At 36.6% G+C, this 24,402-nt stretch overlaps 2 protein-coding genes across 2 annotated transcripts; both read left to right on the top strand.

The window, feature by feature from the left end:
* Window positions 1-8,062: 8,062 nt before the first annotated feature.
* LOC127842239 (uncharacterized) lies at window positions 8,063-12,975 on the top strand. Its single transcript, XM_052371652.1, has 4 exons — window positions 8,063-8,399; window positions 10,816-10,976; window positions 12,009-12,146; window positions 12,725-12,975. The coding sequence occupies exons 2-4, from the start codon at window positions 10,862-10,864 to the stop codon at window positions 12,973-12,975; spliced, it is 504 nt and encodes a 167-aa protein (XP_052227612.1). The 5' UTR covers window positions 8,063-8,399; window positions 10,816-10,861.
* Window positions 12,976-13,541: 566 nt separating this feature from the next.
* On the top strand, window positions 13,542-19,594 carry LOC127843198 (protein FAM151B-like). Its single transcript, XM_052373062.1, has 4 exons — window positions 13,542-14,042; window positions 14,627-14,751; window positions 16,215-16,337; window positions 16,748-19,594. The coding sequence occupies exons 1-4, from the start codon at window positions 13,712-13,714 to the stop codon at window positions 17,174-17,176; spliced, it is 1,008 nt and encodes a 335-aa protein (XP_052229022.1). The 5' UTR covers window positions 13,542-13,711; the 3' UTR covers window positions 17,177-19,594.
* Window positions 19,595-24,402: the final 4,808 nt, after the last annotated feature.

The raw sequence follows: 24,402 nt of genomic DNA, 5'->3' as shown, positions 1-24,402 counted from the left end.
GTCCCAGCGTCCGTTACAAATTAATTCGCCATTTTTGGACATGGAGCCGTTCAGGCATACGCAGTGTTACTGCGAGTTAATGAGAATACACATCCGTATTTTATTTATATAGCGTTTGCATTTTAACTTTGCAATGTGATTTTCACTTGCGTTGCAAATTTTTTGCACTCGCAGTATTGCAAAAATGGTAAACTAGGGACACTTATCCCTCCTGTACATCATTTCTGACTTATAGAAACTACATGATTATTGTCGACACTATTGCTGGCAAAAACCCGTATGTTTTCCGTCTTAAACATGAAAATTGGCTTGAAAGAACAACGATGAATATAATAAATATTATTATTTCAACTTACCCGTGTGTGTGCTATTTATTGTACGTGAATATTCCGAATTTACACTAATTGAAAATTGTGTCGCCTGCTCCGCTTCTGATAAGCCTCGTCTCTGATTGTCTCTGCTGCGAAAGCTGCGTCATCTCTCGTGTGGGGCTCATTAAGGGGTTATACAGTAGATGAAATGTATTGTCAACTAATGCAAGCTGTTTAAACAGATATATTTTGCATTATAGGTGCGGTTGAATTGCGTTTACAAATGTCCTTCTAATAAACAAAGTTTGGATTTTGTTTACGTTTAATTTTAAAGCCAAATGATATTTGATCCTTGAGTATAATGTTTCCCTTGTATGCGCAAGCTCATTTCTGATAATGTAAACAAAGACTAGAAGTACGTTTCTAAATTAAAAGGCATGTTATTAATAATACGCCAGCGAGTTATTGTCCATTTATAGCATGTGATTGAATTGCAATTCTAAAGTTTAACGACTACGGGAGTAACCTGTATCTGAATAGGTTCTGTTTACCTGTTCCGAAGCATGTAAGATTTGGACACTTGCCAATAAGGAGCAGCCTACTGCCAAACATACAAGTAAATTCGCAAGCATTGTATGGCTTTGCATTGTGAATTGCATTTAAAGTTTTAACTCTAAAACATATATCTTATATCGATTAAGCGTGGTAAACAGAAAAACTTCGCCGTGTTTAGCGATACGATTTAACACTATATACTTTTTACTCGATGAGATAGTTAAGAAATACATATCCTTGATCCAAGTACATTATTTAATTTAATTTAACGCCCGCAAACACATTAACAGTGTGAAAACATCGCCAAAATATTGCAATGTAACGCAACGGCTAATACAAGTAATACAAAGTACATGTTTGGAAAGCATAAAAATCGCTTCGTATAATATAATTAAAGGTCTGTGTGTAGTTTAAATTTTATTTGTTTATCACAAACATTTATAATTATATCACTAGAAGAAAATAAAACCTTGTTCCTCAAAACATTTCCAAAATACGTTTCAAGTAGGGACAACACTATAAGCCAGATTAACCCATTTATGGCTAGTGGACTCTCCCATCCTTCTAAATTGGATCAATTTATTTCCAAAATTAGGGATGTCGATTATATTTATTTTTATATTTAAAATATTTCTTACACTAATCCCTTTAAGCAAACAGCGCAGACCCTAATGAGACGCGGCATCATGCGTCGTCTTATCTGGGTCTACGCTGTTTGCCAAGGCCTTTGTTCTAGGCGCTAGGCATAAATGGATTAAAGAGAGCGAGCAGCCTAATACATCTGAATACATATGCTGTGTTTATCGCACACATATTTCATAATATTTCAACGGCACATTGTTCTTCCAGTTTTATTTGCAATTCGTAAGTACGTCAAAGGATGCAACAAGTCCGCCTTTATTTACAATAAAAACACAACATTATGTTCAGCAATTGGTCAATGTTTAAGTATGGCACAAACACATATCATTTTAGACATATAAACATGATTGCAATCGAATATGGTTTAGTCTATATGCATCCACAATCAAAATCCGTATTTAAATACAGCTATTATATCCCTAAATTGCTAATAGCAAAACAATATATCTATATCGTGTCATATGATTTGTAGAAAGCTGAGAGATCCGGGAAAGGCCGCACGTTAATATAAGGATTCGTATTGAAGTTTATCGAAAGGTAAAATCTAAATTATTATTAAGTGGCATGTAAACATAGTTTCGGTTTTCGAGACATGTTCTGTGTTTGTGCACGTACCGTAATGCTTGATTTACAGGTCTTTACAAGGTATGGATAGTAAACAGAGCACACATGAAGAGGCGTGCAATACCGGCAATACGTAGCAGGTAAACTGTTTACGAGGACGTTACCAAATTCATCAATACACTCCATACAATTTGTATGGCAGTTTGTATGGCGGCTTAACCGTGATTGCAAGGTAAAAAGAAATACAACCAAACACAACTTAAAGAAAATTACTTTAATCGTTGACAAAGCAACTGTTTTGTTGAGTTTAAGTTTCTTTGTAGAAAATATCGCCGACAGTGGCCTACACAGTTTCCGTTTGATGAGACGATCAACCCTTATCTCTCCTTCGTCTTATGCATTATAATTTAACCGACGTTACGATAGTGAATATAGGTAAACAATTATGTAATTTATTATCCCAAAGTATGCATCGGTTATTGTTGGACATTACATTGCTGTACGATAGCATTCCCTAACACTGTAATCTTATTTTATAAGGGCGACACGAATTACCTAAATCTACCCAAATCTTCCCAGATCTACCTATTATTAGGAAATTACACGTTGTCTCGTGTAAAGATGAAGCATAAAACAAAACAATAGTACCCATCACACAAACATGATGCAAGATAATTCTTTTTACAAAGACTTATGTAGATTTTGGTAGATTTGGGACGGTTTTTGTATATTTGGGTAGATTTGGGTAATTCGTGTCGCCGGCCGTAAGTGTTATTATAATTTGAGCATTATCTGCAAGTTAACAAATAAAATTATCACTTTGTTTTTGATACCATTGAGCAATTAAAAAACATATCATTCCCAATTGGAAGATTTCATGACGCGATATTTCCCAATTTCAGGATTTTTCGCACTAATTTCTCCAAATTGGTAAGGTACTTTTCCTAATTGGGGAAGACAAATCGCTGTATTGACATTTATGTATTAACTTTTAAGCCATTGTTTTTATTCAATTTATAAAGTTCATTGAGATTATCAATGTCTAATTGCATTTGATACAATTGTTTTAATATCATTTAGTGCACAGTAACTAACAATTAGAATGTTTGCTTACAATGCGTTTCACAAAATAAAGTATATTACCCTGTATCTAATTTGATTTTTATACCCCCGGATTGAATGATCGGGGGTATATTTTTTTTGCCTGTCTGTCTGTCATTCTGTCTGTCTGTCTCTCTGTCCCAAAACTTTAACCTTGGTCATAACTTTTGCGATATTGACGATAGCAACTTGATATTTTTGCATGCATGTATATCTCGAGAAGCTGCACATTTTGAGTGGTGAAAGGTCAATGTCATCCTCCGATGTCAAAGGTCAAATATATGGCTTCAAAGCGGCGCAGTAGGGGGCATTGTGTTTCACAACAACAACAATTGTTTTTTATTGTGTTGACACAATATGTTGTTATGTATCCCATATTAAAGGCAATACTTAAATTAAATTTAAATAATTTTTTGATAATATTATTGATTAGGATAAGCATCTAATCCAAGTGGATATAATACTGAAAAAAAAACGATGAACTATATCCTCAAATTAAACATAAAAAAACACAGTATAGAGTGAACATTAACATGACATTGAAATCAGAGAAAGCCCACTACTATGTATATATTTTAAGTTCTGTGTTGTCTTTTATTCAGAAATTTCTAGCTCTGTAAAAAAGGAAATGTGGTCAAATGTGGAGACTACATTTAACGCCAATAGAACAGGTCCCCACAGAAAAGGGAGTGACCTCGAGAAAAAATGGGAGAACCTCACATCTACACAAAGAGGGATCTACCAGGATCATCAGCGTATGCTGACATTGACTGGTATGAAACTTTAACTTGGGCTGTTTTCTTTTACCAAGTATAAAAGGAACAACTTTATTTATTGTAATGGAAGTTGATGTATTTGTTAAATAATTTATATAAAATTTTACTTCCGGTAGACTGTTTAAAAACCGGACTTTGAAAGTCAATGGAATACATATCGGTCTCTGTTTAGAAAGGTGATAAATTTCAAAGAAAAAACATCCTTTTGGATGGTGTTTGGTCGAAAAATGATGAAAACCACTGAAACTCGTCTGCTACGACGCCATTTTAAGGTGATTTCGTTGGACTTAAGGGAGGTGTATGTGTCCCTTAACTTTGAGGGAAAAAACGGTCAACCTAAGGCGTACGTCTAAGGTTAGGAGTTTTGTGAATATGACTTAAGGAATTTCCTCAAATTTAAGGGGAAAACATAAAACACTTAGGACAAATGAAAACCTTATGTTATTTTTCTCCCTTAGGTGGTTGGTGAATACGGGCCCAGATGATTAACCCATTTATGCCTGGCGTATAGAAAAAAGGCATTGGCAAACAGCGTAGACCCAGATGAGACGCCGCAAATTGATCCAATTAAGAAGGATAGGAGAGTCCACTAGGCACAAATGGGTTAAAAAAAGATGTGGATCCAGATATAACAGGTCTGAAGTGAGACGATACAGGCTCGACATTCACTTCGTTCAACTGCCGTTTCGGTAAATAACAAACCTACCACGTCATAGCAATATATATATATATATATATATATATATATTACGCGCTCCATTGAATTTCAAGTAAACCGTGCTTTTATGAACGTGAGATCTTCATGCATATGGCGTAAACAAAAAATGTGGCGTAAACAAAAAATGTTTGTTTCCAGTAACCCGACCGACCGTATTTGTTGTACTAATCCTTATGTTCATTTTGGTATTATAGACTGTGTTTTTGATAATTTCTGCGAGCTTCACAAAATAATAATTACATATGCGGTCATTTTTGCTTCATTTGTTTACATTCATTAAATTGACTTTAATGTTAAACTAACATTTGATAAAGAAATAATGTTTAAAGAGGTTTGGATTTTTTTCTGCATGTTATCGCGTATTCTCAATCAAATGAAAAACGTACATATTAATAAGATAAACGATATTTATCAGACCTATGTATCCTGAATTTTTGGCGGTGTTGACAGGTGGAAACAAATTACTATTATTAGGCCTAAGGTTAGATAGACTGTTACAAAATACGAAAACTTATGGTTGGTTGGCTCTATAAAGTGTGCGTATAACTGCAGTTTAATAACGATAAGACTCGGATATATATACGTAAGTTGATACTTTTTGTTTTACTGTCATGACTGTTAGGCGTTGAATGGTAGCCTTTATCAGTACTGAGTTAAAATCATACATTTTATTATTTTATGGTATGACAGGGGCGTAGCTAGCATTTTTTAGCTGTAGGCCCGGATGTGATACTTAAAAACGGGGTGCGAGGGGTCCTCCTCCTGGACAATTTTTAATCCTAGAACGCCTTTGGTGAGATTTAAAGCATATCTAGACAAATAATAAAATAAGAAAATATAAGACAGAGAAACATTTAAAAGTGTCACACCCCACATATTCACAAGTCAAACCATGGGAATTCATTCCTATTATACTGTCTGCATGTCTATAACGGCACATTTATGTTCGGCATCAAGGGACCGAACCGACCCGGATTCAGTCAATGGATCGGGATACGGGGGCAAGTGCTCCATTTTAATTTTCCGCGGTCATAAACATCATTCGAAATGTTTCTTAAAAATCCAACGATAATCGATTACAACTTACTGTAGTGTTGAAAGGGAGTCAAGTAGATCTACATGGAGAGTTATGTAAACTTGTAACAGCAAGTCACGTGAAAAGAAGCTAGCTACAATCTACGCGCAAAGAAAGAAGAAGAGTTGATAGTTGGGAGATATGTCCGTTGAACACGACCAGAATCCATTGTCTGAGGATTATGTCAATATGAAATGCAGATTTCTAACACCTCACCCCCCTAAGGATCAACATTTTAATGTGATTTTCGAAGTTGAAGCATTTTTATTTTTTCAGGTTTCAAAAAAAATTGTAGGCCCGGGCCTGCTGTGCCTAAAAGAAGCTACGTCCCTGTATGAACATAAATACGGTTCCTTTCAATGTTTTGATGACAGAAATTTGAAATTAAATCTAATTTTTGCGACAATTTCGTTTGGTAAATTGACACAATTTAATTCTATGACAATCGCTTTGTTTAATCTACATTACATGGCGATACTGTTATGAACTTACTTTCCCGTTTAAACCAAAGAAAGCAGAATTTAACTTTAAACTTGAGTTGTAAACATGTGTATAGGGGCTTCAAAATGTGTTACACGTGTTTTCGCTTTAAAACAACTAAATTAATAATACCTGCCATCAGGTATTGGTCGTTAAAGTATAATGATAATTATGAAAGAGTGAACATTTTATTTAAATTTCTGTTTCATTAGTGAAGCGAATTGTAAACACCATGTAAATTTGATTCCGGTGTTATTGAAATTATTTAACCGTCCAATACACACCATAACTTACTTATGTTTACACCACAAGTGTCACGTACAGTTCGTAATTTAACAAGTTATGTAAAAATGTACTATTGTTTGTGTAAAAATGTACTTTTATTTTATGCACCTTAATTTGAACGGGGTGTATTTTGCAGCCTGAGCGCTGTCAATCTTATAATTTTTGGCCACAGTCGTAAATGTGATGTAAAATGAAGATGTAAAAAATCTGGACCCAGCTGGATATAGTTATTAAAGTCGGATTACAATAACGGATCGCCATCTATCAAATATGCAGTTTTAGAGAAATGCAAATTTAATTCGATTTCAACGTGGGGATTTTTCTTATCAATATTTAAAATGTTTTTGTGATTTTAAAGAAGAAGCATTTGACCTTAATGATCAACACGACACACGAAGCGATACTCGATATGTTGAGCGATACACAAAGCGACGCGCGATATTTGTTCTGTTCAAATATCGCTGTAATAATATCACCTGTCGACTCTCGCGTTTAAAAAAAAATCAGGGTCTACAAAAAGGGGGATATTTTCAGGAAACAAAATCGAGAATGAAAATAATCTTTTATTAGTGTGTCGAGGGACGCCATATTGATAATAAATTGTTAAAAATTAATGTAGCACCGTGTAAAAAACGCGAGAGTCGACAGGCGATATTATTGCAGCGATATTTGAGCAGTACAATACGGAATACCGTTATGGCCATCGTGGTTACACATTAAAATCCAGAGGGCAAGAATGGAGAACGCGAGAGTACGATGACGAGAATGCGACAATACGTTGACGACAGTGCGACAATACGATGGCGATAATGCGAGAACGCGATAGTACGATGACGACAATGTGACAGTGCGACAATACGATGGGGACAGTGCGATAGTAAGATCGCGACAGTGCGATAGTCATATCGTACTGTCGCCATCGTATCATAACATTCTCGCCATCGCGTTCTCGCATTCTCGCCATCGTATTGTCGCACTGTCGCCATCGTATTGTCGCATTCTCGTCATCGTACTCTCGCGTTCTCGCATTCTCGCAATGTCGCCATCGTACTATCGCACTGTCGCCATCGTTTTGTCGCACTTTCGTCATCGCACTGTTGCATTGTCGTCATCGTACTATCGCGTTCTTGCATTCTCGCTATCGCGTTATCGCATTCTCGCCATCGTTTTGTCGCACTGTCGTCATCGTATTGACGAATTCTTGTCATCGTACTCTCGCGTTCTCGTATTCTTGCCCTCTGGATTTTAATGAGTAACCACGATGGCCCTACCGGTATTCCGTGGTACAAATATCGCGTGTCGCTTCGTGTATCGCGCAAAATATCGTGTATCGCATCGGTTGTCGTTAGTCGCGGTCTGAAATTAGACCGCGATACACGAGATTCGGATAATACGGGCGATATTTTGCCCTTTACTCAGAGCGACACACGATATTTTGCGCGACACAGGAAGCGACACACGGTGTTTTGCACAATACTTGAAGCGACACGTGATATTTACCACGATATATCCTCTTTTGGACTACCTACACCAGGGCGATGTTTCGTTGTACATTTTCGCGCGTCGCTTCGTGTATCGCGCAACAAATCGTGTGTGGATTTGAGTAACGCGCAAAATATCGTGTATCCTTTCGTGTGTCGTGTGTCGCCCTTGGTGAAAGAAGGGCGAGATTATAGATGGCACTATCCGGATGCCGTAGAGAATATATAGTTTCAGCATAAGCTATCGTTAACGCGTTTAAGCAATAACAAGCAGTCGACGGTTTACATACTAAGCGTTAAGTAAGTGCAACAAGGTGACTATATTAAGGTAAACAGTTTAAAACATAATTCTTTGGTTTTGTTTTCAACGGGTTCTGGTTATATTGAGATATTATCAACAAGTAAATAAAGGTAATTTAGTGTTGTTTTAACATTAACAGACATGTACAATAACATGTACCTAACTAGATTTACTTATTGGTTTTTAGATGTGTTCAATAGCGGATTTTGTTTGTCAACGCTTGTTTATTAAAATTATTCACACTTTAAAAACGAAATGCATACTGGTCCTGTCCATTCCGGGTTCTAAAATCGGATTAATGAAATTCGAAATAAAATAACATTTTGCGTTGTTTAGTATGGATGATTTATATAATGTGCTAGTACAGTCCACTCTCGTTATCTCGAAGTCGGCGGGAATAAGAACAAATATCGAGATAACGAGAGTTCGAGATATCCGATTAGGCGTTTTCAAAGAAAACATGAGACGAAAATTTACCTTGTTTTTAACACCGAAATACCTGCTAAGTGGTATTTATAAATTGCAATTACGGTATTTCAATCGATATGACACATATCAAACGTTATATTGATTATTATAGCTGTTCACATGCTTTGGATAAGAGCACTGCAGTAGTAGTACTTTCATTTATACATTTGTTCATAACCAATAATGCTAAATAATACCATTGAAAGTTTTTTTTTTCACCGATTGAGAAAGAGAACGTGTAAACATCCTTTACCGGTATTTACAAAGTGTATTCAGCCATTAAGACATGCAATGTTAGAACCAGCTGTAAATAAAAATTATTTATTTGTACTTATTCATCATTCCCTTATACATCAAATATATATTTAGCGCAAGTATGACAAAACTTCTTCCTTATTAGCTTACCTGAGGTGCGTCGGTTGTCGTGTGTCTTCAATTGTTAACTCGTTATCGCACTATAGGCCACATTTTTCATGTTCAATGTTAACGAATCTTGCTCAGGTCGCTTATCATGAAATATCTAGGATGAATCTGAATGTGAGTCAAATGCGTCCAAAATCTAGATCACCAGGTCAAATGTTAGACAATTTATAACTCTTGAGGCCAATTGTATGGCTCAATCTTGTTGAAACTTGGTCAGAATGAAAATCTTGACAAAATACAAACAAAGTTCGATTCTGGATCAAATCTAACACCCCCCCCCCGAATACTCATCTCGACGATGATCAGACTGAGTTCGAATAAATATCACGTGCATTCTAAAACTCTATGAAGAGATTAAGTCTAAAGTAAACCTTGTTATCACTGTAAAGGCCACATGTATGACACAATATTGATTAAACTTGGTAAGAATGTTTACATTGAAGGTAAATCGACCGGTAGAGAATCTTGGTCACGTGCGTCAAAACACAAGGTCACCAAATCAATCTACGAAACAAACGTAGCCACTTAGGAGGCCACATGTACGAATCAATCTCGATAAAGCTTGGTCAGATTTTTTTTTATGCTGACACTATTTAAGGTGAGATGATTTATTTAGGGTCACATGCTGCCAAAAACTAGATCACCTGGTCAAATCTTAAAACAAACTTCGTATTGCACTAAAAGGCGTTAATAACACAACCTTTACAAGACTTGGTCAGAATGTTAAGGTGTACACCATCTACGCCGAGTTGGAATTTCGAACACTTGCTTTCTAAAACTATGCATCAAATTAAATCGCAGAAAAACATCAGTTCTATTAAGGAGACCACATTTATGACTCAAATTTGAGTTAGATTGGTCAGAAATTTATTTTTGACATAAATAAAGTCAATTGCGTTCAAAAACTGTGTCACCATACCAAGTTTCGACCAATTTTTAACCTTGACCTTTGGTGAGCGTTTCAGGGCCATCGTGGCACTCTTATTTAACATTTAAAATTTCTAATACAGTCCTATTATACTATACGAAATGGATTTATCGTAAAGTCGTTACTCCACAGTAACATGACGATAACATGACAGTATAATTATGATTACGTGACAACATGACTCCAAGATCATGATAACGAGACAACATACAAATAACGATGACGATAGCGCGACAGTACGATGACGATGACGGTAACGTTACGATGACGAAGACACAATATGACGACAACACGAAGATGATTATGCATCATTATTTCTTATTAACACCATCGAACGTTCTCATTTTCGTCATTTTACCGTCGTGTTTTCGGGTGATCGTCATCAGGCTGTCGCATAATCGTCATCGTACTTTATCGTCTTCTCATCTTCGGAATATCGCCTTGTATGATTTTTCTCACCACGGAGGTATGTTTAGTATATATTAATGATGAGGACTGTGTCAATATATAGTGCAACGTTTAAGAATTTTTCTACTGCTTGAATTTAAGGCAGCGTAATCTCGTGAATGTCTAAACACACACCCACGAAATATTCTTGAGAAAAAGTAGATTACACGATACATTTTCTCTCAGCCGCGCCACAATTTAAAACATTTTTTTTTAAATTCCCATTTCTCAATAGAGAACTTTGTGTTTTTTTGCTCCAGATATAAAGTGTCGCTTCTGTGACCACTACAACTACTCAACAAAAATATGCCGGAAGCGAAGGCTGGTGCCCGACGGGGTGTGCTGATCTCCGCTGTGGCTGCGGTGCTCCTTTTGGGACTCCTGATAGCGCTCATAGTGGTGGTGGCGAAAAAGGAGGAAGGTATGTATAGCACGGTGTTCCGTTATGGTGTGTGTGTGTGTTTTGAAGCACCACAGTGCTAGCCGCCAGCCATTCCGAAAGGGTCACATATTTCGCATGTTTTACCTCAGAATCACAACTTTATATACACGTTGTGACGAAACGGGTGAATTATGAGCTATTCTATGCATGGAGATGTATTCCAAACTTTTTTTATTGAATAAGATTACAAGTGAAAGAACTTGAATGCACGATATGACCTGTAGAAGGACATCAAAATGCAATATCGTGAGATTACGATGCGAGATTGCGAAATGATCATCGCGATATCGAATCGTAAATATTTTTCTTCCGCATAGGGGTTTCATTCATGTAATTCCAACGTTGGAAAATGCAAGAACACGAGGCTTCAAAACAATTGCAATTCTGATAATACGTTGAGACATGACAAAGCACACTTGGAGTTCTCAATTAAGTATTCATCGTCAACAACGGCAGCAATGCTCTCGTGAATTCGATGCAGTACACTCCAGATGAAAACACGTCGAACCATCAAATTTGAGCCAAACGATTCCTTGTTTTTTCCGTCGTCTGCAACAGGTTCTAATCCCCATACGGAGAGTACTCATTCGGTCTAAACACATCGCACTTAATATAAAACACAATCCCGTGCATATATTCTTTTCGTGTTTTTATGTAAAATATTTCAAAACCTTTTCTACACAGTCACATCATTAAAATTGTAAATAGATCCTCGTTCTGGGAAAACTGGACATACTGCAAGTGCGTACAGTGTCGTCCAAGATTAGCCCGTGGAGTCCGCACAGTCTAATCAGGGACGACATTTTCCGCCTCGATTGGATGATCGTTTAGAAGAGACTTCCTTCAACGAAAAATTCCATAAAAGCGGAAAGTGGCGTCCCTGATTAGCCTATGCGGATTACACACGCTAATGTGGGACGACATTTTACGCGCATGAAATAAACTCCGTTTTCCCAGTATGCCATGTATACTGAAACTGTCCATCAAAAGATGACGTGGTCTCATTTTCAGATCCTACACCCCCGTTGCCACCCACACCTGTCGTCAAAACGGACACGGAGACGTTTATTGACGTGTCGGATGGACTGACCTTGCAATGGTACAGTGGAGATATCGCGGTCAAGGGCGACTTGACGAACATAGCTGGAAGTGAGTTACTGCGGATTAAAGTACTGAGTTACCGTCAACGTCTTATTCGATTATTTTGGTAAAGTCAATTGATCATGATATCAATGAATAGTACTAACAGATAAACGTTGATACCGTCTGCTTGTCTTTTATATCAAGCAATTGATTGGTTACCTGTGCAGTACATCACATGACAAGCAATTAAACATAAATGTTCATATTTCCTATTTCCAGACGTGTATTCTAATACGATAATGAGCGATGTTTAAGTTTAAAATTCAAAATAACTGAAGTAAATTACCTTCTTAAAACAACGCAAAAATTAGAATAAGGAAAGTAAATTTGGGTAATAATTACGATTGTAAACACATTTGACATATTTTGCTAGATTTTAACATAAATTCCCCATTATCTTTGTTATTATGCCGATAAACGACTCTTTGTCGTTCAAATGCGTGCATATTAACCGCGCTGTTTGATTAACGAAGTCCTCATGATTTGATACCGAAGTATCAAAGAACACCAAATTTATGAAACAAATAGACCAATCAACAATGAAATAAACTTAACTAATTCGTGTTCATTATGTTACTATATAGACAAATACAATGTCGCGAATCTTCCGGTCCGGAAGTCGCCCACAGGGGTCTTTCTCATCGGAAGCACATCAATTACCGTCGCTGAAGCCATGGAAACGACAAAAATGTCGAAACTCGTATTGAAGCTTAATTTGATGCCACCATCGAGCGATGACGTCACGACTGCACTGAATGCGTTCGTGAGAAGCGGTAATCCGAATGTGATCATCGTATCCGTATCGCAGCGCCGGCGACAGGATAGAGTTCCTTAAGTGAGTTTTAAACTTTATCAATATAATTTAACGGGAACAGGGTGATTGCGCAGCTCCGCGCATAGATTTCACTCGTTCCGAGTATTGTTCTTATCAAATGTTTGCCGTCATTGTAGATTACTTTAGGATAGTTAATCCATATATACGTGCTGTTTTATTAGTTAAAGATGTTTTTTTAATTTTAGATAATATTTTCTTGGTATTATATAATCAAAATAAATAGCCAAATATTTAAGAAAAATAACATTTGTTTGCACGAACAAAGAAACACTTTACAGATTAGAAATCCCTTCAGATCTGGAGGTATTGTACTTGTGAATGCTACTGCTGACCCGCAAGGGGTAAATGTTTATAAGATTTTGGTCGATGGTGGCTCGGCGCAAAATTATGCATTGCATATTGATTTAACAAAACCTTGATATAGTTTTTCTTTGGCAATTGTTATGCAATCAGCATATGTTGAGTTAGAGAGTCAACTATAAAACTTGAAAAAGGATAGAATCGGGTCTTTTCTTGTTTTTCCGTTCTTGATCAACTGTGCCCTCACAAGGATGTGTATGACACTTGCTCCAAATGTTGCAGATAGCACATGGGTGTCAAGGCAACATTGAAATGTCAAAGGCATGACGGCGGGGGGAATTAGTTTTCTTTTACTTCTCACTGCTGTCAAACTGGCATAGGACCCGGGACCCTTGACGTTGTATCTGAGCTCCATGGGCTGTTCGATGCGCCGGTAATGATCGAAATCGACGAACGCAACCTTGCTGCGTCTTGGGACACATTGCGACCTTTTGTACGACAAAACGAGATGATGACGATGATAATAACATTTGTGAGCGGAAGCGGAAATGACCAAGCAGTTTTGAACGGAGTCCTTACCGCCAGAAACGATATCGAGGCTGGTAAGTTGATGTACGACCTCGGTGCTCATGACGCAGCGTTCAGGAGGCTTGTGGTAACAGCCGGAAGTCCATTGATCTACTTTAACGCATCGCGACGAGATTCCGGGAACGTCGTTTGGAGTCACAATACAGACACATGGGAGCTGCTAAATGCGGCTACTTCAGGTAATTCTTTAACGTAAATTCGGTTATTTTATTTCCCTAACTACGTTTTGTACCCCATTACGTAGAATCTGTAAAGCGTTCGTTCGTTGAAGCATTTGTTAAGGGTCCCATAATCTTCTTAAGTGGCATAAGGTTTCTCCTACTCAACGCTTGTTTGTCGTACCTCGCCTTCATGTTCTTACCAGCCTATGCCGTGAGCAGCAGCGAACATTTACTTTGCTAGGAGATTGTCTCCTCGCTGCGGTTACTTCCCTTATAAATAACCGCTGTGAAGAGTGCAGTAGTTATCTAGCAGTTACTCGATTGCCTATCGTTTGATCTGCGTGTCTGCTTTTGTAGATCAAAACGCATGTCATATATCTTTTTTGGATTTGGATTTTTGCCGACAAAAGTGAGATGAGTACGTGTAATGTAACTTAAAGGTAAAAAGTTTGTCGTATTATAGAACGAAGCGATCTCGATACTATTCTAGGCAGAATATACTGATAACAACGATGATCATGTCTCTTGCAAGTTTGATGGGCAAAAACCATAACCAAAAGTGGATCTTCCAAACACAGCACATTGCATTTTTTACGCTTCAGGAAATGTGATGATGATTGAAGGCGACATTCGTTTCGACAACAACACCAAGGTTCCCATCATGGCTCATGGCAAGGGTGAAAACAACAACCTCACGTTCGCACAGTGGCTCGACGAGATTATCAAGGTAGACGATGCTATACATGTCAAGTTAAACCCTTTAAAGCTCAGAAAATCACGTTGACGCGTTTGCAGTCCGCTAGGAAATCAAATTAAATGTAAAACCGTTCTTACTATATTTAAATTTATAAGGATCCATTTTCATCCGTATGGTACTGATGACCAGCAAACAACAACTCTTTTCATACTGCGAGATACTCGCAGGCTGTTCTGGTTTTATGCTGATTGCATACAGCAATTTACACTGTGCTTCTTACCGGGAAAGGGTTACAAGTTTTGTCTATTATAATCTCCACTGAGAGCCGCATGGAAAAATACTCTAATAGAATATGATTGCACAACTTAGTCACACGTGCTGTTCAATAAATATCACCAACAAGTGTTGTGTTTTTCAAGTTCATTCGTTTCATAGTTAATATCGACAATGCGTTATTAAACAACAACCGTTAAACACATATGCTATTATCGCAATTACACCTCTTACACTAAAAAAACTGCATCATTCGCTAGCTCTTTCACATAGAAATAGCGTCCGTTATTACATCCGGGCATCATTCGCTAGCTCTTTCATATAGAAATAGCGTCGTTATTATATCCGGGTTTGATGTTCACATTGAAGGTGCTGGATCAGTATCATTTTCGAAACGTGTTGATAAAAAAACTATCAACGAAAAATCGACAACAACAGAATGCATCCCCACTGGCATAATTGACAAGTGTTCTTAACAATAAAAAAGGCAACGCGATATACCATTGAAGCAAATGTATTGCCAGAATGTCTGACTTTCTGCATATTTAAAATGCACGCTTTGACAATTATAATATAATATAAACTATAAATGTAACGTTCTACAACAAAACATTATGTGAATTTGTACCAACGTCCATTTATACAAGACATACCAATAGAAAATATTATTATACTCTATAGAGGTGTTCAATAATAAACGTTAGCAAAAGTGGTATTATTAACATAAAAAACGGTAGATTAAACAGCCTAGTATAACTGGTGTCTATACTTCTTTGATGTTTTGGATTATATAGAATTTAAATTGTTTCGTTTTATTTTATATTGTATCATAAGCCTTATGTTGATGTTTATGTATTTAATACCTGTGTTTTTATTTGAAATGCGTTCTGAGAAAACTAGGCTTAATGCTTGTGCGTAAAATGTCATCCCAGATTAGCCTGTGCAGTCCGCAAAGGCAAGTCAGGGACGACGCTTTCCGCCTAAACTTGATTTTCGGTATGGAGGGACTTCCTTGAAACTTAAAATAATCAGGGACGACACTTTCCGCTTTTATGGTATTTTTATTTTCAAGGAGGTCCCTCCTTACCAAAAATCAAGTTTAGGCGGAAAGTGTCGTCCCTGATTAGCCTGTGCGGACTGCACAGGCTAATCTGGAACGAAACTTTACGCACATGTATTAAGCCCAGTTTTCTCAGAACGCGGCTCATTTATCTTTGAAGGTCAACAAGGGCATGAAATTCGACTTCAAAGAAATCGAGGCGGTTGTTCCTGCGCTGCTTATCGCTTCCAGTAAAAGAAACCTCATTAAGGGTCCGGTCTGGCTGAACGCTGACCTCTTACAGGTCACAATTTACTGATAGTGTTTTTGTATAATTCAATTTAAATGCGACAACTTTATGCAAAAACAAATGCAATATTTTGCACATGGATACCCCAATAACCAAACCTTTTCTTAAAAGGCATTCTGGGCTGAATGGATTTAAGCAATAACAAATGTAATGTACAAAACAACAAATTATTCCATTTAAAGAAAAATTAACTGTTTTGGCATCTTGTATTTTTTGCGGTTGTCTGGTAGAGTATACTTTAGTAATTGAGTAGTGAACGCCTATGCTTACCCTATTAAAATATATTAAAGATAAAGCCATAACCTTTGTCTAAAGTGTAAAAACATGCATTCGAGTAACATGATGATTTATTTATACATTACAGCACTGTATGATTCGATTACTTAGTATAATTTTCATTACAGGACCCCAATGCCCCCGATCCTCCGGCGGTCGTGCGATACATGTTCCTGAACGTCACTGAACTATTTCCGGACGCCACGTTCTCTATCGGCTGGACCACTGTCGCTAAAGCTAAAAACACGACGCTGAAATACACGCAGGCAATGGTTCAGGAAATGCACGAGTTTTGCAAGAACATCGATCGACCAATCACATTCCCCGTACGAGCGGAGCAGTTCAGAGATTCTTTGGACGAATTTGATTGGCTGTTGTCGCAGTCACGTGCCTACTCGCTCACCGTCTGGACGGCAGCTAATGATGACGTCACGAAGGCCGATATGGAGTTCATGAAGGGGCAATTTGAGATATCACGTGCAGGGCCGTACCCAGGAAATGTTGACTGGGGGGGCCCAAATAGGAAGGGTGCGGGAAGGGATGCCCCTCCCGAATAGATATTTTTTATTAGGCACTGTTCAAGGTGAATTTTAATGCATATAGAAATATATGTTGTGTTATAAATGTATGGATATATAACAAGTAAATCAGCACCTTTCTGAAGTCTAAAGCTTTAACCATTACTGGCCGTCCATAAAGTATGTCACGCTCCAGGTGGGGGGGAGGGTGAGTAAGAAAGTGACAGTTTGTGCCATGGGGGAGGGGAGTCAGGCCATGTGTGATGTCACACATTTGTTTAAAAAATGTATAATTTATTTATTATTTCTTAAGTAGAATTTAAAAATAATTTTCAAAATTTTGTGAAACATTTGAATTAGTTTTATGTCAAAATAAGACGAATTGCGTATCTCCTGATTCTGTTGTTCGAATGTTTAATAGGCAACTTGGCTGGGCCGGCTTATTCAATTGACACAACCTCCACACAGATTTCAATGACGAAATAATTGGACTGTTCCATTTTTAGTTAGTAAAGGGTTGAAAGAAAATCTAAATTATAATTTCGTTTTTATTAGAGGTTAACACGTGGATAAATATTCCTACTGCTCACCGTAACAACCCTACAGTTATAAAAGCCTGTAATGTGAAAGTTCTTTTACCGGTAAGTGAAATTTTAATACGGTTTTATAATGAATTGAGTTTTAGATTAAATTTAAATTAAGTATTGATTTAAAAAGAATGTTCGAAAGTGTGAGTTTTTGACGTACTTTAATGGAGGGGGGGGGGGGGGGGTCCAAGATTTTGTAACAGTTTGTGACATGCCGGGGTAAAAATGGTAAAAAAAAAGCGTGACATGCATTATCAACGACCCCTTGGTGTGAAATTCATACACAAGTTTAAAGCTTTAGATTTCAGAAATGTATTACACTTTATAAAGAATATAAAAACACCTTTGAAACTAAAAAATCTTTATTATGAAATGTAACATAAAGTATGACTGTAGAGGAGGTTTGATTTCAAAGAGAAAATACTACTATGGTTATATGTCAGTAACTGACATATAACCTACTAGTATTTTCTCTTTGAAATCAAACCTCCTCTATTTAAATTTCAAAGTAAATTCATTATAAAATGTTTATCATCTACAACACCGTTTTCACAGAAATGTTTAATAAGCTATGACTCTAGAGGAGGTTTGAATTCAAAAGAGAAATCACTATTATCGTTCAGACATACGACCTTCTGTATCAGTTCCATCCATTCGCGGTTTCTCTTTCCTTGTCCAATCAAAATACGTGTTACACCCACCATCAAAAGATGAAGCATTGAGCACAATGGGTAATTGACAGATCAGGGATGTGTGTACAAGGTGATAAGAAAACATTGCCTTGGGGCTTATCTCCACTGGCGAGTAAAAGAGCGCTAATCCCCTTGTGTATCAGGGGCAATAAAACACATCTGCACATTTGTATTGCAGGGAAGTGTACGGTAGGCCCTTTCATGTGAGAAAATTTGCAGTAAACCCATTATTAAAAAATCATAACTCGACAGCCAGCTGGGGGGGGGGGGGCCCGGGCCCCTGGGCCCAGTGCCTGGGTACGGGCCTGACGTGTCTACTTCGACCTTCCCGAGTATCTCCGACCGTTATGATTTTGTGTTCAATAGACGTTTATCCGCGAAGATGTGTATAACTTGTATATTACAACGTAGATCAAGTTTATGATCTAAAGTAAGTTATTCGGCGTAATTGGCTAAACCAGATTTTGACCTTTGTTTACCTTTGTGAATGTCTAATAACATATCGAGGAAATTCCCACCAAATAGGCCGAATAAATACATGGAGTTTTGCATTTTTTAAAAATACGTAAATTTAGCTGAAAAGAAAAACTTTTTTAGAGCAGGTAATAAATGATCCAGTTAAAGTCTGCTTGACGATCTATTTTGTGTAGTATAGCGTAAAGGATTTCACTGTTTGAAAATATCTACTATATTGCAGGTTGCAGACATTTTAGATTAAAAACTATTTATTTTATTTAAATTGAATTGAATGTTTACTACTTATTTGAAACGCTCTCAAGTGCGTTTCCTGGGCCTAGCACTAGCACTTGGTGTCTTTGAGAAGAGATCTACAGAACGCTCCCAACATTGACGATCGAACTCGTGACCACCCGGTCGCCAGGTGTACACCATGTTCATTACGCCACGGCGACCTTTTGATGCAGACATTTTGATACAACACGTAGACAACTGTTTGGTTCTGAGACATACAGTAGTTTGTCGGTATTTGCGTTTGTTAATCATTTTATTAATCATGTATTTGTGTTGTTCCTATAAATACTTAGTATACAAACACAATTCACTCTCTATAATATAATTTAAATATAAAAACATTATACAAGTGTTCATTAATCAATGGTAATTGCACTGTATGCAATGGTGTGATATGTGCACAGTTACATAAAACGCAGAAGATTCCATTGCACTGCGTTTTATTACAGTGTCACGTTAAAAAAAAATATGTCTTTCAAGTTAATGGACACTTTGGAGCCAGACTAGGATTTCTTTTATACCCAATGATACAATATGACATGTCTGCAGTAAAATAACAGCAGTGAAAATAAACAAAATGTTATTTTAAACGCTGAAAATAACAAATTTTCGAAAATATTTTTTTCTATTTTTTAGATTATCATATCGAGATTATCATATTTTCTTATGATCACGAGTGAATTGAAATAGGTATTCCACCGAATCCAACAAATTTTCTTTTTATTTTATGTTTTTTTCACCGTTAATATATTGGCTGCGCCTCTCGTGAAAATTTATTTTCTATGATATCTCGTAAAATAACACACGATCTTACACTGACATGAACACATATCCTCTATATCTGAAGGATAAAGAGGATAGTGGTGTTTACAAAATATTAATTACTGCGACGAAATTACCGTTATTTAAAAAATGCAATGATATTGCGCGAATTATAAAGAAAAATAACATACCGATAAATGCCTGACAAAAGACCGTGAAAAAACGGAATAATTTATGTGGCATGTTTCTATGTATGGAATAAAATTTTATAATAGAAGAGCTACCTGAGCAGATGCGTGTGCCATTCACATGTCTAAATGGATGAGACAAATATTTTCTACATTTTTATTATATTTCCCATCTTTATGCAAACAACGAGGATCTACATAAAATATATAAATGTAAGCAGATATAAGTGAGATAACACGATTAAGACTATACTTCATAGAAGAACTATCTGTATAAATATGCTTATACATTGCAATCTGTGTCTGGCTGACATGACAAGACAAACGAAAGCTGTCATGTTTTGTTACCTTAAACAAATCTGATAACCCAAAGCGTTATAACAGTCTATGTCGTAAAATACGTAGACTAGATTAAACTAAATCATTCAATAAATAGGTGCGCAGCTTACGAAAACACACTTATCGGACAACGGGTCATCATGAAGACGACCCATTGTCCGATAAGTGTGCTTCCGTAAATTAAAAAGACTAATTTAACTTCTTGAAAATTATAAAGACCATGCATGGGATAATATTTTGGACAGTTGGGTCCAGGTCAAGGGCAATGAAAAAAGATAAATCGTTGGCTGCCATTTACTTCATTAAAGATAAATATATTGTGCTGAAGTTATGTTTTAGTAAGGTCACATGATAATCGAAGGAGGGATTGCAGTTTAAGTGAGTGAGGTCAAGGTCCGATAACTAAACAATACATTTATTAGGTATTTCATACTACAGCCTTATCTCTAGGCATGTAAGAACACCCGACACTTCATCCAGTTTTTTTCCGGATTTTCAGTTCAAGTAGTATACAGCGCAATAACTGTTTCTACAATGCCGTATCTAAAAGCACGGACACTACCACTTATCTGATCGCAGCGAGAATAATAATAAGAATGTGTCCTAATTCAAATTACACTGTTATACGCAATACAATTTCAACTGCTACCATAATACCAGATCGTCAGATACTACGGTGAAACAATTTGTGAAGTGTAACCTTTTCTTTCGCTTTGCACTCATCGACAATTCACAACTTCCGCCATAAACGATTTGTTATCAAGTTTATGTTTTGCGCATTTATCAACAAAATACACGCAAACGGGTGTCGATGGTAACATTTATTGTGTTTGTTACGATGTATTATGTTGATTGAACTCGATTTTATGGACATATGTGAGACATTATTTTTTTTACATTGTTTTTGCCTTTGCCATGAAAACTATGAGCTGTACGTTTGTACTCATAAAAGCTCAGAGCATTCAAGAAGAACTACCATTTAAATATGTGATTTATAAGAAAATTCCCCACATGGTGCCCCATTTAGAACGCGGTCAAGAAAGAGCACGAATCCAATGAGAAAATTCTTCTGCATGATACAGATCATTGACCTTCACCTTAACAAGGTAAATATTTAGCAAATATGTAAACAAATACGGTTTTCTTTGTTAATCGTTTTTATTTAGTATTTTAATGACGAAATAAAATTTAAACAATGCTAAAAATACCAGCCAGTGTATGCGCATGCGCGGTAAAAATAATTAAGAGGCTCGAAAGGACGAGAAGATAGCATATTTAGATTTTTCACAATTTACCTTCAAAATTCTGTTCTGTTTTTGCAGAGTAAAATATTGACTTCCGCCAATAGTTAGGTGGTCTTAAATATTTTATTTGTAAAATCTACTGTTTCAATCGACAATTAATTACGACACATTTCTTCGTTATCAAACACCGGAATAGATTCGGACAATACAACTGTGAGCGTGTTTTACATCGATCTCCTCATCATAATTGAATTATGTTTATTCCACAAACAGTATCATAGAGATATTTTTCAGTAATTTTGTAAGGCTTTGCAAAAGGAGATGATTTCTTTAGATAACATATATAGTATATATATATATTGGATACACAATAAAAGTAAAAAATAATTAATATTAACGTTCAATCTGAAAAAGAAAATCGGATAATCAAGGATCTATAAATAAATATTAAGGACACACCTACCTCTGTTAGGCTCCGCCCATTCAGCGCTTTTTCAGCGGTTTGGACAAATGCGCATGCGTAGCGATTAATCGCGTAAAATCGCATAAAGAAGTTGTTGCGCAATTCAACGGATTAAAACGCTTAAATACCGATGAAATCCGTTTAAAATGCTTATTAACCGCTTAAAATCTATTAAGCGGTTAATCGGTTAAAAACGCTTACTTTTAAGCGTTTTTTTACCGCTTAATCGCGGAGCACAATCGCTAACGCTACTGTAGCACAGGCGTAACGCTATCGGTGCGTTGACGACCTGACGTCTACTATGCCATACGATTCACCACGTTGAAACGGCTAAAATATATAACATTAGTAAATACATTGTCATTAACGACTGACTTGCATCCATACAATATAAAATATATGGTACAATGTCCCATAAAACATCATAATATTTTTTACTTCCATACGTTCACAACGTTAATGCACTGTGTGCCACAGTTGTACATATGATACTCAGTTCGCCAACTAACATCTGCATTTTAAATGTAACACTCAATCGTTATGTTTATTATTCAATTAAATCAAACTCTGATTGTTTGATAATAAACTGATACGTATAGCGTCTATACAATGATAATGACATTTACAAAGTCATTATTACACATGCCTAGTATACCTAGGATTATGTACACAAGCAAACAATGGCACATGTTTATTTAAGTTTCCTCCTTGACAATATTTTAATAATGAAACACGACTTCGACGTTCACTTGTAAAAATGCAAATGTTCATGTTTAAGTTCTGACAAACAAAACTTAACTTTATTCCTACAAGAATTGATTGCAATATTCTAATAAAACAACAATTTATTTCATGCCTAGCAAAAAGGGTAAAACAAATGAAATAGAAGATCAAATCGCTTACCCAAATGCCATATGTTGCGGATACTTACTTTCCAGCTAGTGCTCTAGTCTGTAACAGTCCGCGTATGTCGAATCGTCTGACGATTTATACTTGTAATCGTCCGGCAGCGTTTACAGCCAAAGCGATAAACATGCTTTTAATGAACTAAAAATGAACAGCTTTTCAAACTGACCAATCAAATAGACATGAATCGATCATGTACAAATCACCTGAGTAAGTGTGAATTACTGAGGCCCGTAAGTCTTACTTTACAGAATCAAAGCGCTGAAGGCACTGAAATTGTTCGCTTTAAATAATCTTAGACGCAACTCAGTTTTGAAAATTATATTATAACTTTTTATATTGCAAGTTCGAAATGAACAATCCATTCAAATTTATAAAGAGTGTGTCTTTAAGAACAGGTCGAGATGTGTGTGCACTGTTTATCATTAAATTTATGTTATAGAGATAACTTAAACAAAATAACAACAAAATGCCTTTTTTTTTTATCGCAATTGGTTGCTGCACTGGCAACCATCTTTAGAATTTTGGTTACCTTGCTAAAGAATAACAAGCCTAGAATCATGTACATGTTGTGTTATGTAAATATAATTCTTTAAATTATTGAGCAACAATTTTGTCGACATGACAAACTTGTAATGTATAAAGTCTTGTTGTACGCTGGAATTGAATCATTTCCTAGGCCTTATTGATCCACAGTCGTCAATGTGTATTCTATAGTAAACTGGATTGAGTTGTTCAAGCTTTGAAAAAAGCTAGTTGCCCTGCTTTTAGCTCAACTGTAACCAACTTTTGATATTGAGTTACCTGGGCTAAAATCTACTGTGCCCAGGCTAACAGACAACCACTAAACCTGTAAGTTATTCATGATGTAAGATCTGACAGTGTATTGATCTCATTCAATGTGCAAGTCTAAAGACATTAAACGGACCTGTTCACGTTGAAGGTAAATCATTCTTATATAAATTAAGTATTTGTATAGGCGAGTTCTTGCATAAGAGAATCATTTCATGCTTATAATTGCATAGCTGAGTTGCTGCATACGCGTTGTACTGCATAGGCGAGTTACAGCATATACGTGTCGAGGCATCGACTTTTCACTGCATAAGCGTGTCACTGTATAGACGTGTCACTGCATAGGCGGGATTATTGCAAAGGTGTGTCATTGCATAGACGTGCACTTTTATAGACGTGTTACTGCATAGGCAAGTCGCCCAAAGACGTTCCATTTAATAGATGACTCACTTCAAATGGGAGTCATTGCTTAAAGGTATCGCATCATACATGTGTCGCGGCATAGACGTGCCAATGCATAACCGTATCACCGCATAAACTTG

The sequence above is a fragment of the Dreissena polymorpha genome, chromosome 8 (genome assembly GCF_020536995.1).
Source record: "Dreissena polymorpha isolate Duluth1 chromosome 8, UMN_Dpol_1.0, whole genome shotgun sequence".
Classification (NCBI taxonomy): Eukaryota; Metazoa; Mollusca; class Bivalvia; order Myida; family Dreissenidae; genus Dreissena; species Dreissena polymorpha.
Note: the sequence above shows the minus strand (reverse complement) of the source record. Positions and strands in the feature narration are given on the sequence as shown.

Excerpts from the sequence above, each read along its gene's own strand:
- LOC127842239 (XM_052371652.1), top strand. The coding sequence starts at position 10,862 with ATGCCGGAAGCGAAGGCTGGTGCCCGACGGGGTGTGCTGATCTCCGCT. Across the intron at positions 10,977-12,008 it reads GGTGGCGAAAAAGGAGGAAG|ATCCTACACCCCCGTTGCCA; the intron begins GTATGTATAGCA and ends TCTCATTTTCAG. Across the intron at positions 12,147-12,724 it reads CTTGACGAACATAGCTGGAA|ACAAATACAATGTCGCGAAT; the intron begins GTGAGTTACTGC and ends GTTACTATATAG.
- LOC127843198 (XM_052373062.1), top strand. The coding sequence starts at position 13,712 with ATGATCGAAATCGACGAACGCAACCTTGCTGCGTCTTGGGACACATTG. Across the intron at positions 14,043-14,626 it reads GCTAAATGCGGCTACTTCAG|GAAATGTGATGATGATTGAA; the intron begins GTAATTCTTTAA and ends TTTACGCTTCAG. Across the intron at positions 14,752-16,214 it reads GGCTCGACGAGATTATCAAG|GTCAACAAGGGCATGAAATT; the intron begins GTAGACGATGCT and ends TTATCTTTGAAG.